The following is a 13845-nucleotide window of genomic DNA, read 5'->3' on the forward strand; positions in this document are numbered from 1 at the left end:
CCCTATCTTGAGTCTCTTCAGGAAATGACGTCACCAGACAGGAAGTACTTCCAAAATAATGCAGATTTTGTGGAAAGTCAAGCTTCCAATACGCTTCTCACATTGGTACAGCATTATAAGTGCAACTGGGTAAGCACAACCACAAAACTAACGCTTGGTGGGAACGAATCCAAGTTAAAAACAAACAAAGTATAAACAGGATATTGTGAATTTTATTTTGGTAGGTCAATAACTCCAAAAAACACTGGGTTTGCAGCATAATTAATCCAGTCTGTAAAAAAAATGACAATGCACACACAAATAACTATCAAGCACATCATATTAGCTAATAAATATAAAATTCATGATTGTGAACCACTAAAAAATATTGCTTCTATGGCCTATGATCCTTCCTAAACTCCATAGCTTGAGGATAAGAGCAGTGAGTGAGCTGGTTATAGTGGTTAGTGTCCAACAGGCTACAGGTTGTGTCCCTGACAGAGGTTCAGAGAGTCTCTTAGCATCAGGTCACGCAGGCGCCACAGTGCATCCGCCATGGTGGTGTGGGCTCCTTTGCTCTTCAGCCAGTGAGCTGGCAGCCGGCTCTCCTGCTCTTTGGTCAGGTGAGCATCGCGCCTTTGAGCTGTAATCGAAACACAGGATTTTTGATTAAAGTACTTCAAAGGTAAATAATGATTATTTTTGTGTGTGTTTCTCTCTTTGTTAAAGTTCACAAAAACAAAGAGGCACTTGAGCTGATTAATGTGTAATGAAAATTGTGATTTTCGCTAATAAGAAAAACAATGCAGTGCTTTCCAGATATATATCTGTATACTATATCTTATACTTCGACAAAACTGCTTCTCTCCTTTGCTGTTCTTGATTCAAACAACAGTAAGTAACAGCAAACATTGCTACATCACACCTGTTTTGGCTTAAGAAGAGGCTCCAATGTGATGAATGACTGAGACATTAGATAGTAAATCCGATCATGTGGGGCAAATCTGTGGTATAATTCAAGTTTCTGTACTGTCAATATTGTGTCCACAAGAACACTTGTACACACACAAGCCCCGACTGAAAAGACGAGCTAAGGAACACCACCTTTGAGCGTTTGGTCCCACTTGCTGACGGTGCTAGACTCTGCATTCAAGCCCTCAATGTACTTCAAGTAGGCCTCTGAGTGGAGCACCCTCTGGGTCTTTGGTGGTGGAGCCACAAACATGGGAGTGGTGGGCTGCAGGTGTGAGGGTTGTCCCTGTCCGGGATATGGTGGAGGAGCATGCGGTCCTGGGCTGAACATCCCAGGCTAAAATCGAACAATGACAATAGATTTTTTAGCATGTGGACAATATGGGGAATGCTGAAGTATAAATATAACAGGTTATATATAATAAACATGTATGCTATATACACAGGCCACGAGGGGTTTGTTTTCTAATTTATGCATTTTGACCCCATTTTATAAGACTCCATTAGTGCAAACAGTGGCTGATGACTGAAGCAGAATACCAGTAATGATAAATCATGCAGGGAGCAAAATGATTATCAATATCAATAACCAGAATTTAACATGAAGTTGAAGAGTATGCAAACTCAGGAGTATTTTCTGAGACAGGGCTCACCTGTTGCATAAAGTTTCCTGGTGCAGGACTTCCTGCCATGCCATTCATTCCAGTGCCCATCATACCTGTTAAATAACAATATGTTGTTTCTGTGCATTTTATAACTGTGGTGAAACTCATGCTGGTTTGCTTTATGTTAAGATCTATAACAATGTTTTATAGTCAGTGACTTATGGAAATGTTAGTTTTTTAATATCAGTTGAATGTTAGTTGTTTGCTTTGTTTTCGCATGCATTATATCTGTGAACGTGTATGTGGATGTGGATGCTGTATATTTTAGGTGTGGCATGTGAGTACAATTTGCGAGAGAGTCTCGGAGACCAGAGAGCTTTGCCTGCTCTGTGAGTATATCAGGCTGTGCAGCCTGTGGACCAGGTAAACCCCTCCAGCAGGAGAGACACGACTGGATGTGACTGAGCAGGTGTGGCTAGGACAGTGGCCCTTACCCTGATGAAGCATGCCAGGGTACCCAGGCATACCTTGCTGGAGATGGTGAGGAGGCAGGTGGGGCCCCCCTGCAGGGTGAGTTGGCATTGTGGCCACACTCAACAAGCCCTCATGGGGCCCCTGCATGGGCATGTAAGGTGGGCCGTAAGCTCCCATCATGCCTTGGGGAAGAGGGCGAGGAGAGGACAACAACATATCCATGCATAAGTGACATGCAGCTGACTCTAAAATAACATGCACTACTACTGCACACAGTGGCCCCTTTCACACATGTACCTTAAGCCATAAGTGCTCTGGCAATTTTTGGTGTCTGAGCCAATTGTCTGTTTTTTCTGGACAAGTTAGATGTCTAAAAATATCAAAATACCTAAAATAGCTGCTGAGCTAACCATATATATTACACTGTAAAAGAGTGATTTGGGTAGACCCTGAAAATACAGAATAGCTGTATTCTGCAGTCGACTTTTCAAAATGGGTATTCTCCAGAATAGTCTATGTTGGAAACGTAACAGTCATGAAGGCACGTTTATTCATGCCATGAGGGGCATCTCCTCTTCTGTTATGGTTTTGAATAATGGCTAGAAAAGTGGTTTTGGGGAACATCATGATGTCACAAGGAAGTTGATCTTTGACCTTTTGGATATAAAAAGTGATCACTTCATAATTTTATCCTTTTAGGCATTGGAGTGAAATTTTGCCATAATTAACACATTAAATTTTAAGTTGTGGGCAAAACCATGTTTTGCAAGGTGACCACCAAAATTCCCTCAAGGCGATCCTGAGATATCACGTTCAGTAGGATGGAATGGAAAGACAACCCGAACACATAATGAATCCAGCCACGACGGCTATGTAAGATGATAGGAGACCTGACACTGAATGTCTATCATGTGGATAGTGAAAACCACTGCCAGCTGCTGGTGGCGTTAAAGGTTCCATGTGTGAAAGAGGCAGACAATACAAATGGGTCTGAGAATGTTAGCAGGCAAAAAACAAACACAAACGTTAAATGAAATGTAAAAAAAGTTATTCATGGTTAAAAGTCAATCATGCAATGTCATGCAATTTCACAAATGAAGCTAGTGATGATAAAAACTATAAACATAAAACAATGTGAAACAGCAGCAAAAGAAGAAAAATGTTGCTTTAAGAATGTAGTTTTGAGATAAATACGTTAGAGGATTAAGGTTTTTAACAGTCCAGCCTCATTTCCCTGCTGTCTTGTTGTCAAACACTCGTGCTGCCCCTGAGAGGGGTTACCTGACACAGGTGACATGGTCTGGTTTATCATTCCCATAGTGCTAGGCGAAGGCACCACCCCCATCAGTGCCCCTACGGGGGTACCTGCTCTAGGGGACGCTTGCTTCTGAGGTGGTCTCTCACGTTCTTGTTGCTCCACTATTTTGGCTGCACGTTCTGAAACAAACAAATCGTTTTTATCTTTACTTCAGATCACACCAGGCAACTTTCGCGCCAACAAATTGCTTCTCCTCACCTTCATACTCTGCTTTCTTGGGACCCTCCAGGTTCCTCCACTCAGTGCCCACGAGCCGACTCAGCTCCCCAAAGGAGAAGTCCGGGTGTCGAGCTTTGATCACTGCTCGCATTTCACTGCTGAACAAGATATAGCCACTCATGTTCATCTTCCTCTTGGCCCCTTCTTTCTTTGATAAGCCCTTCACCTTAGGAGTGGACTTGGGAAAAAAAAGGGCACAAGATAGAAAACAAAGAGGTTGTGTGTTAATCAGTATCAGAGGTGTGAAGCCTTTGGACATAAGACTTGGGCTTCTTGGGTTAAGGCCTTTGTAGGTGTATGGGTACCTGAGAAGGTGTGTATGGCATGATGTCCATATCGCTTGCCAGTGGAGTTTGCATCTGAGGCATAGAAGGCGTCTCTGGAGCCTCCTCCTCGTCGTCCATATCTTCCATATCATCATCTGCATCCTCCATATCTGCCAGTTTAACTTCAAGCTCATCTATCTTCTTGTCCAAAAAGGGTGATGCTTCCTTCTGTGGCACCATCAATTTCCTTCATCGGGTATCAGTGCAAGAGAACACAAACAAAAATTCAGACTGGGCCAGAAATTGCATGGCTGAACCAGAATCGGTGCTCTGCTTGACTGACCAACCTGAAATAAAAAATCTCATCCTCCACCACTTTGGAAGAGTAGGAGAAGCGTTTCAGACCCTTGAACTTTTTCATCTGCTTTTCTGTGTCAATGTAGCGGCTCTCGCACAGCAGGACATCCTCTTCTGACACCTCAGTAGGTCTGCATGACAGGTAGTCCTTAAAGGAGGACACCATACATTTGCCTGGAGAGCAGACAGAGACACACAACTTGCTTGTTAACAAGATTGTTAAAGAGTAACTCAGCAGAACAAGGGCACAAGGCCTCACAGGTAAAATGCATAACTGTGTCCATGTCAATTAAAAACATGGCAAGGGAGAGGAGTAGTTTGACATCAAGGAAATATAATTATTATTTGCTTTCAAGCGAGGAGTTACTGTAACTGTATGAACAACAGTTTTACAAGAGGGGGTTATGCCAGGCTATTTCTTGGCACTGAATAGCTGCCGGGCAACCAGCTACAACTCTAGGACGATAATGGTCAAAGCCAAGAAATAGTTGTACACGTTAAATGCTAAAGTGTCATTTCAACACTTTGGTTTTTGTACAGAACAGACAAACGAGGTATAACATGTTAATTAGTGAGCTTTAGAGGTGCTGGTAGGTGGATTATGTCCCAGCTGGACAGAACCTGGCAAGCCATTTTGCCATTTTTTCTCCAGTCTTTGTGCCAAGCCAAGCCAACTGGCGGCTGGCTGTAGCTTTATATATATATAACGGACAGCTATGAGAGCAGTATGAATCTTGTTATCTAACTCGCTGCCAGAAATCTAATAAGCTGATTTCCCACAACGGTATAACTATTCCTTTATGTGCATTAAATGAAGGGTGAGTTCTAGGAAGTTCACAAAGCAGTACCTATGACACATGTCATGGGTAAGGTCTCCTCCAGATGGCTCAGAAACACTTCTCTCTTGTAGAACATCTTTGTGGGTTCGTGCTCCGTTTCTTCAGGATGAATAAAAATGGGTCCAAAGAAGAAAGTAGTTCCATTCTGCACCCACAGCTTCTCTATCCTGCAGCCCAGCCAAGGGAGCCATGTTAACAATAGTCAGCAATAACAATGCAGCACCAATGTCACCTCAGACTCAATTTAAATAGTAGACCTTCTTACACAATACAGCAAAATACTCTCACCCACCTGGCAACCCGGGGCTTTGACAGACCATGTGATTGGATGTAAACACAGTCTCCCACTTTAAACCACATTTTGTTGTAGCGCAACTGTTCATAGTGATGACAGCCGGGCTCAGCTCCGCTCATCTCCATAGGGACATCCTCTCTCTCCTAAATGAATAAATATGCACACAAGGAGGACTCAGGTGTTTGTTTATATTGTGGCAAACAAACTTTCGTACTTGGAACTAACCACCCCTCTGTTACCCAGCTAATCCTTGTCAAGACATGCCTGCTACCACTCTGTGACTTAATGAATCCCCTGTAGTCGAGGCCTTGCTTGCCGACAATTTACTTTCTCATTTAGAGCTGGACTCCAGCCTTATCCTTTACACTGAATTTGACTAGAGGGCTTGTGTCCTGATTCTGGAGGCCTTTTGGGATTAGGCCAAAGCTAGGTCAGAACTAAACTCTGATATTATCTGTACCTATAATTTGTCTTTGTTGTGTCCTTTTATTTGTTCTTACAGTGACCCAGTTCTCATAAAAGTTCAATGAAAAAGAGGCGCACAGGATCATATGCAGCTCAGAGAATCTATAAGGATTTATTTAGAGCAAATTGTCTCTCGTTAAGGACATGATCTAATTTATCTCTGGGTTGGTAAGAAAAAAAATGAAAATTATACAAAAAAATTATGAACTGCCAAGTTCAAACTCTAGAAAATACAGTGTCCCTCACCTTGTCCACAAAACTGCCATCCGTATATGAAATTGTAAGTTTGTCCTGGTCAGGTTTGGCAAACATGGAAGCAACGCGGACAACAGGTAGCGGCACCTCCCGAGGCACCAACTTCACAGAGCTCACAGGCATGGCCCATATCTTGATCTTCTTGAACGACTTGGTCCTGGCAGTGTAGCGGGATTCACAGATGTACACATCCTCGGCTCCAAAGCCCTCAGGCTGCATTTTGAAATAATCCTATAGAAACCAGCAAAAACCCACAATTAGTTAAACAGATCCTTGTGCAAAATTAGATAAAACTATTTTCTCTGTGTCTTTCAGTTTCTCTAAGTTGTCTCACCTTCACAAACATGACTACACATTTTCCCAGAACTTTGCTGATAGACACTTTATTATAGTAGTCGCTCTTGAAGACCTCCTTTTCCAGAAACTTGCGTGTTGCCAGGTGGAAGGTCTCACTTGGTCTGTAGAACCAGCAGCCATAGAGCCACTTCTCACCTTCAAACACAAGCCGAGACAAGCACATATTTAATATCTGATACAAAAAATAAATAAATTTGAAATTAAAATACAAAACAAACCATTATCTATACGAATTGATTTTTAAAGGTACAACACTTGCTGTTTATGACTGTATGGCACTGTATTGAACACACATATATGAATAGTGGCCAATTGATTTTTTTTAAGTTGCAAAAAACTGATGAGTGTGTCACCTGCTTCATCTTCCCACAGACGTTCAATACAGACGATGTGTGGCTTCAGGTTCGGCTCTGATGGCTGCACATAGACAAAGTCCCCCACATGGTAGGTGCTGTTTTCAAAGCTGCAGTCCTGACTGTACACTCGCTCTGCCTCCGACTGCCAGGCATCTCCTGGCAGGTTCTCGGCTTTCCCGCCTTCTTTAGGTGAGAAATATATGATGATGTGAAATTTACACCACAGCAACATTTCTGTGCATCATGCCAAAAGTTCACATACCTTTGTTCTCCTCCTCCTCTTCCTCCGTCTTTTGCTTGTCCTCCTCAATCTCTTTGGGAATCTTCTCCCTCTTTTCCTGCTCCACGTCGCTGTGCAGGTGTTTTAACGTGTAGTTGAGTGAAGACGACAGCAGAATCTCTCCATTCTTGCATAGCTCGTCCCTGATCTTAATGAAAAACTGTTGTAGTTCCACTGCATCCTCAAATATCTCTGAGTCAGTCCTGCAAATGCAAACAAAAGACATTATATAGACACTTTTGCAAACACTTCAGTTGTCTGTTTCAGCCGTTTGGTTTTTGTAAAGCAACCTCAGATTTAGGATGCATTAAATAGATAATAAAGAATATCACAAAGTTCTAGCTGCGGAAGCAGAGTGTTGGTCTGCAAGACAGTTTATTACAAATTAAATAATTATGCATTAAATGTTTTAGATTATTTCATACTGCTTGTGAAATGTGTTACGTGCTGATTCCTATATCTGGACCCAACCCACCCACTGGGCATCACAATAACACATCATATAATCCAAATTATGTGTGTATTATGTGTATATAATTAAAGTCAAAAAGTAGGTGAACCATAATTCTTTTAAAGAATGTATATGTATCTGGGACAGTCAGAAAATGGCACATGTCATAATCTTTTCATTAGATTTTATTATTTTATTTCCTATTGATTGAAATTGTAGGAGAAAAACTATGAAAGACTATTTAGTTTAAATGTAAAAGTCAGCAGACAATTGGATTAAGAGTTCTCCTAAGTGAACTGAAAAGAGCAAATTATTTATATTTATATAGTTTGTCCCTCACAGAAAATGTTTCAAGGATCAAAATTAGTTTTTTTATGTCAAAAAATGCCAATATCATCCAGTGTAAAAGGTCAATAGCCCAAGTACATGAAATTTCTTTTCTATTTGCCATTTCAATGCGAGATAAAATTATCGTACACTTGTAGTACTTTATTTTTACTGATATAGCTTCAGACAACCACAATGCAGCCTGTTAAAAATAAGATGATATACCTGTTCAGCCTCCTTGCCTTCTCCAGCACTTCGAACATGTGCTCCTGGAAGACATCCAGTCTCCTGTAACGCCCACGGTCCACATTCATCCTGATGACATCAAAGTTAAGCGGTGGTTTCTCGGGGGCGGCGGGATCCACAGCAGGAATCTCAGCCAGTGAGTCACTGTAGCATCGGCCCTCTTCATCCTGGTGGCCCAGCACGGACACAAAGAGGTTCCTGATCAGCTCTCGAACCAGAGGTCCCACAGCAGGAGGTCCAGAGTCCTCTCCTCCCTCCTGCTGCTTGCGTGTCTCCAGCAGCACACGGTGCAACACTAGAGCGTCTCGATAGATCAGAGACTCTGGCTCATTATACATGCAGGCGTTGTTGAACATGAGAGCAAAGTCCTCCACCAGGGCTTCAACGTCTTGGTAACGGCTGGCCGCCATATGGCTTCGCAGGCGCTCCATGTCGATGGGTTTCTTGATAGTGGCATAGTAGTCAGGTAACTCGGCACGAGATGGCAGGCGGAGGAAGATTGTGCTTAGGCGCCGACCTCGACGGTCAGTGAAGTTTCGCACAGCATCGTAAAGTTCATTTAACCTCTGCTGGAGAGGGGTGAGGTATTTGGACTTCTTTGGAGAAACAGCACTCTTTCCTAGATTAAAAAAGTATATACATTTTAGAATCAAAGCCAAGAAAAATGGGCACCAACAGGAACATGAAAAGACCCAACAGAGTTCAGACATCTGCAAAGACCTAATTAATCACTCAGCCAGCCATTATTTCCTCAGTTGCCCTTTTACTAGGTGAATAGCAAATAGGGAAAGGCAAAGTTTGGGTGGATGCTGGTGCTAGAGCAATGATCACTGGATCAACAAATAAATCATTTCTTTTATACTGTAATGAAATAAATGAAACATTACTGCTACTTCAAATGTTAGAAAAATTAATTGCGTTGTGGTACATTTTAGAAGCAGTAATGTGAAAAGTATCTGATTTTTAATAAACGGAATAAAACACGCAAAAACATGGTTATGGTAAAAAACTTACTTGGTTTCAGTTTGGGAGATCCCACATCATCCTCCTCAGGCGGTGGTCCCAACTCCTTGCGTTTGTCCTTAAGTATCTTCTCCAGAATATCAGCATCATTATACACCTATGTTAAGTCCCACAAAAAAATTGGTAGCATCAGAAGAATATGAGCCAAGGCAAGACTGTTTTGCATTCTGTAATAGCAAAGGCTAACATTGCACATTTTACACTGCATGCACTGCCTACCTGAGATCCCTCCTCATTGTAATGCCGGGCATTACGGAACATCAACTTCATGTCGCCCATCAGAGCTTCCTCTGTGGCATAGCGCTCATTGCGAATGTTGTGTTCAATGGTCTTTAGGTCCATCGGTTCAAGGATCACTTTATAATAGTCAGGGTAGTCCTTCTTGGATGGTTTGACCATAAACAGATCACAAAGACGGCGATTGGTGCCTGCCTCCCTAGCCTCAGTCACTGCAGCGTATAAGGCTTTCATTCGGTTCTTTTTGACATTTTTTTTGTGGCTTAAAAAGAAAGTAGAATATGAATGAGTTTGGATGGCAACACTGAAACACCACACAAGGATTCAGGAATTATGTATTTTGTTGTGTTGCTAGCAAGCAAATGACAGATTCTTCATGTTTAAGAGAAATAGCAATAGATACAAAGCACAATTTAGGGAAAACAAGGGTACCTTTTCCTCTTGATGCTCCCTGCATCAGACGACAGAATGCTGTCTCCATCCTCGTCATCTCTCCTCAGAAGTTCCCTCTTTTTCGCCTATACAAACAGATGGATCAGCTGACTTGTGGATACCTCAGTGGACAACTACACTCTAAAATAGGGCCATTTCTGTAAGATGCTTCATGATTGGTTCTCAAATTACAGCTAATTTCTTCTAGCATGTCTAACATTTTGCAGCATATACTGTCATAAAAAGGATGGAGATGTCCTTACCTGCATAATCTGCTGAAGCCTAAAGGCCCGTTTGTAAATGCTTGAGTTAGGCATGTTGTAACGCTTTGCATTCTCAAACATCAGAGTGAGGTCAGCATCCATCTGTTCCACACTTTCATACTCGCCATTCTTCATCTTTGCCCTTGAACATAAACAGATCATCAAGGACTTGAATTTCTCTTAGAAACTGTCAATCTACCACACCAGAGGGTGTCATTACAAAATGTCAACCAATAAAATGTATCACTAACTATTTAACTTGCCATTCTGCCTCTTGACAAAAAACCAACTGAATCTACCGATTGAGCATTCCTTACCTGATCTGCTGCAAAGCAATGGGCTGTTTGATCTGCTGATAATAGTCGGGATATTCCCTGCGGGAGGGCAGGTGCTGGAATGGCTCGGAGAAGACCTGGCCCTGGTTGTTCCTGGCACCCCTCACAGCTTCATACAGCTGGAAGATAGGGTTGCTCATTTCCATACTAGAGCTCTGACTCTCAGCCTCTGACTCTCCCTCATCATAGCACACAGACCCTGCAAACATTCGCAAGGCAAATAGTTATTTTTATCAACACAAAAACAAGGTGAACTTCTCTGCTGCCTAAAGGGTTGATACTTACCAGAGAGCACAGGGTCATCCTCACTCTCTGAGCCATATTGAAGAGCTACGCTGACGCCAGAGAGTCGATCCCCCTGGCCAGACCTGCGATTTCTGAATAGTAACAGTAAAGACATAAAACATTCACCATGTAGACCTTGAAAGAATCTGTTTTCTGACAGGGAGTAATTTGCTGACAGCATTTGAGACAAAAATAATCCACTAAAAACTGCCATTTAATACCTGATGCGAAGACTAGATTTAGTGGGTTCAGCGTGTTCGAGTTCAGTCTTCCGCTGGATGAAGACTTTCTTTATGGTGTTGGCATCCTATACAACAAGAAAACAACTGTTAACATTTGAGAAGGTACATCTTACAAAAAATAGATGAATAAATAAATAAAAATAAATAAGAAAAGAAGGTAACCTTGAAAACCTGAGATCCTGGTTCATTGTATGTTTTGGCATTTTTGGCCATCAGGTCAATGTCCTTAGCCATAGCATTGACACTTTTGTAGTATCCAATCTATGAAAATAAATCAAATTAGAGCTTGTATAATTAAAAATTATGAAGTTTTGAAATCAGTTAACTTCAAAAAGATAACTGCACAACAAAGCATTCGGTTAGCAAGTCAAGTGACTACCTGTATTCTTTGAGCGATCGTTCTCAGATCTATTGGCTCCTTTATAATGGCATAGTAGTCTGGGTAATGCTAGGAAAGACAGACAGGCCAGGAAATGTCAGAAATGTGCAAAAATTCCGAAGGCACTATTTGAAGACCAAAAACTCTTCAAGGACTTACCACTTTGGAAGGCAATTTCTGGAACAGCTCACTGACCAGACGCCCTGAGGGATCAGCATGTGACACCACAGCCTCCAAGAGTTGCTCCAACACCTCCTTTAAACTGCCGGTAGAGGTCTAAAAGATAAACATGTATACATTGGTTCTCTTGTCGGTAAAAAGGTAAAAAGACACTAAGCTTTTTTAAAACAATGTTACACACATAAGTGACAATCATGCAAGCATGGAAGGCACCTCAACAATACATTTCAACAAGATCTTACCTCATCCTCAGTTGACATTCCTGGATTATCCATCATATCATCACCATCTTCATCATCCTCATCTCCATCCCCGGGTTGCACAAACTCAGTCCTTGTTTGCAAATATACCTGCCACAACCTGCATGCAGCTTGATACTCCTCACTGTCACTCTGAATTGTTGAACATGAAAATGAATATGGAATTATCATGGGAACATGAAAACCAAACTTAAATAACAATAAATACTGAATCAGTACTTTTTTCTCCCTACCTTGTAGAATGATTTGGCATTGTTGAACATGAGCTGAAAGTCTGCAGTAAGATGCTCCACATCTGTGTAATCTTCTGATTTTAGTTTATACTGAATTTTTGTCATATCAATTGGTTGGGACACCACTTCATAATAGTCAGGCTGATTCCTGAAAAAGAACAAAAGAGATCAGACATCACTGTAATCTCCTTATGTCTGAATGAGATGCCCAGCAAAACGCACCCACCAGTCACTGTCAAATCTCAGTATGGCATGCACATTATATAATGTTCTACTAGAGGTATCTTGGACAGGTCCACCAACATATTATTGCCAATTTTAATATTTACTCTGGCCTTTATCTTGCAATACCTTCTCTTTGGTACCCTTAGGAAAACTTCACAAAGTTGCCTCCCTTGTTCATCCTTGTGGTCCCTGACAGCATTGAACAGCTCATGGCATACAGCAATCTGGAAAAAACACGAAACGTTAATCGAATTCCTAATATCTGTTTAAGTGTTTACTAATGCACACACATAACATAATAACTAGTTAAAAACATACACACTCAAGATTCAAGATTCTTTATTGTCATTGTGCATGACATGTCAATGAAATTTGCATTGCAAACCCTATGTTAGAAACAAGATAATAAGAAAGATAAGAAAGATTAGAAAGAATACAATTAAGAGGACTACAATAAAATAATGCCGATTCAAATAAAGCATACACGTTACCGTATCAACAGGAGGAACATTGGAGACTCTTCTTCTTTTTCTGCCACTTCCAGGAGTGGAGGAGGTTTCATCGAGGTCACCCCCTCCACTAACACTGCTGGAGGGCGAGGTGGCTCTTCTCCTCTTGGAGCTCGCTGACATCGCTGGTTGGTTGAACAACAAGCTAGCCTGCTAGCTACAAAAACAAAAAAGAGGTTAAAACTTGATGTGGATTTGGGTCCGATTAACACGCTATTAACTTAACTTAAAGGGGATCTAGGTCGCCCATCGCGCCATTCACAGCAAGGCTAACACTGATTCAAGAGCAAACTCAAGCGGTTAGCTTTAGCTCCGTTTGGTTGTATGAAACAAAGCAAACAGACGAGCGGCTGTTAGCATGTTGTCCTAGCTGTCTTGCCGCTTTCCTACCAACACAGCCAAGCTAAATATTTATAGCTAAGTCGACAGAAAACGCACACACGCTGGGATAAATAAACACAAAAATAAACTGACTTTCGAAAACAAATCTCACCCAAATTTCAGCAAAGTTTGCCGTAGTTCCCTGAGCAAAAATGTTTAACGGCTAGCTGGCTAGCTAGTGTTGTTTGAAAACTCCTGCCCGGAAGTTGAGGTTGTATTGTGATTTTGTGTAGATGAGGAAAGCGCCACCCGAGGTAGTGCTGCCCCCTTTAGTATAGGAATAGTAACGCAATAGAATAGAATCTTAATAGAAAGCGCTTACCACGCCGCCCAGACAATAAACAATATTAATAAATGTTTTATTTTAGTTTGTTTTACACCTGGTTCAACCCAGTAAAGCAGCTGTTTCGAAAAGTCATTCATAATTAAAGTTTATTATTATTATTTTTGTAATATTGATAGGCATACAAGCCTGCAAGAGTACTAATTTTTATACAGCAGTGTACGTTTGCTGAGGCAGGTTTTACAAGTGGCGTAGTAACAATAATAAAAACCTACAAATACCAGTGTAAGTAGTGAGGAGATCAACAACCTAGGATGAGACAAGGTTTATATGGGCCTAAAAAACAAGCAGTTAAACAAAACAGATCAGATCAGTAAGTCAAATGAATCTATCATTTCAGAAGTGAACAAATAAAAACTTCAGGTAACTGGAACTGCTAATAGTTAAAACTCTTTAAATGTTGGCTTAAATGCTCAAAAGGTTATACCTCATAGTCTCACCTCACTCACCTCACTTC

The 13845-nt window shown here is 41.4% G+C and overlaps 1 protein-coding gene across 1 annotated transcript; it reads right to left on the reverse strand.

Annotated features, from left to right (window-relative positions):
• Positions 1 to 194: 194 nt before the first annotated feature.
• pbrm1l (polybromo 1, like) lies at positions 195 to 13263 on the reverse strand. Its single transcript, XM_041945170.1, has 30 exons — positions 13158 to 13263; positions 12647 to 12821; positions 12282 to 12379; positions 11931 to 12078; positions 11680 to 11829; positions 11417 to 11533; positions 11258 to 11326; positions 11041 to 11139; positions 10858 to 10943; positions 10637 to 10728; positions 10334 to 10550; positions 10017 to 10158; positions 9754 to 9839; positions 9304 to 9583; positions 9076 to 9181; positions 8041 to 8680; positions 7020 to 7240; positions 6755 to 6940; positions 6379 to 6536; positions 6036 to 6275; positions 5322 to 5467; positions 5039 to 5196; positions 4181 to 4364; positions 3873 to 4080; positions 3547 to 3745; positions 3312 to 3467; positions 2051 to 2212; positions 1605 to 1669; positions 1084 to 1288; positions 195 to 622 (listed from the first exon to the last, which is right to left on the reverse strand). The coding sequence occupies exons 2-30, from the start codon at positions 12785 to 12787 to the stop codon at positions 459 to 461; spliced, it is 4923 nt and encodes a 1640-aa protein (XP_041801104.1). The 5' UTR covers positions 12788 to 12821; positions 13158 to 13263; the 3' UTR covers positions 195 to 458.
• Positions 13264 to 13845: the final 582 nt, after the last annotated feature.

This window comes from Chelmon rostratus, chromosome 2, assembly GCF_017976325.1.
Source record: "Chelmon rostratus isolate fCheRos1 chromosome 2, fCheRos1.pri, whole genome shotgun sequence".
In the NCBI taxonomy this organism is placed as follows: domain Eukaryota; kingdom Metazoa; phylum Chordata; class Actinopteri; order Chaetodontiformes; family Chaetodontidae; genus Chelmon; species Chelmon rostratus.

What these genes read in the sequence shown, in the direction of transcription:
- pbrm1l (XM_041945170.1), bottom strand. Translation starts at nt 12,787, where the DNA reads ATGTCAGCGAGCTCCAAGAGGAGAAGAGCCACCTCGCCCTCCAGCAGT. An exon ending in TCAAAGCCCCGGGTTGCCAG is followed by an intron (nt 5,197 to 5,321) that starts GTGGGTGAGAGT and finishes GCTGGGCTGCAG; the next exon opens with GATAGAGAAGCTGTGGGTGC. An exon ending in ACCCATGACATGTGTCATAG is followed by an intron (nt 4,365 to 5,038) that starts GTACTGCTTTGT and finishes TCTGCTCTCCAG; the next exon opens with GCAAATGTATGGTGTCCTCC.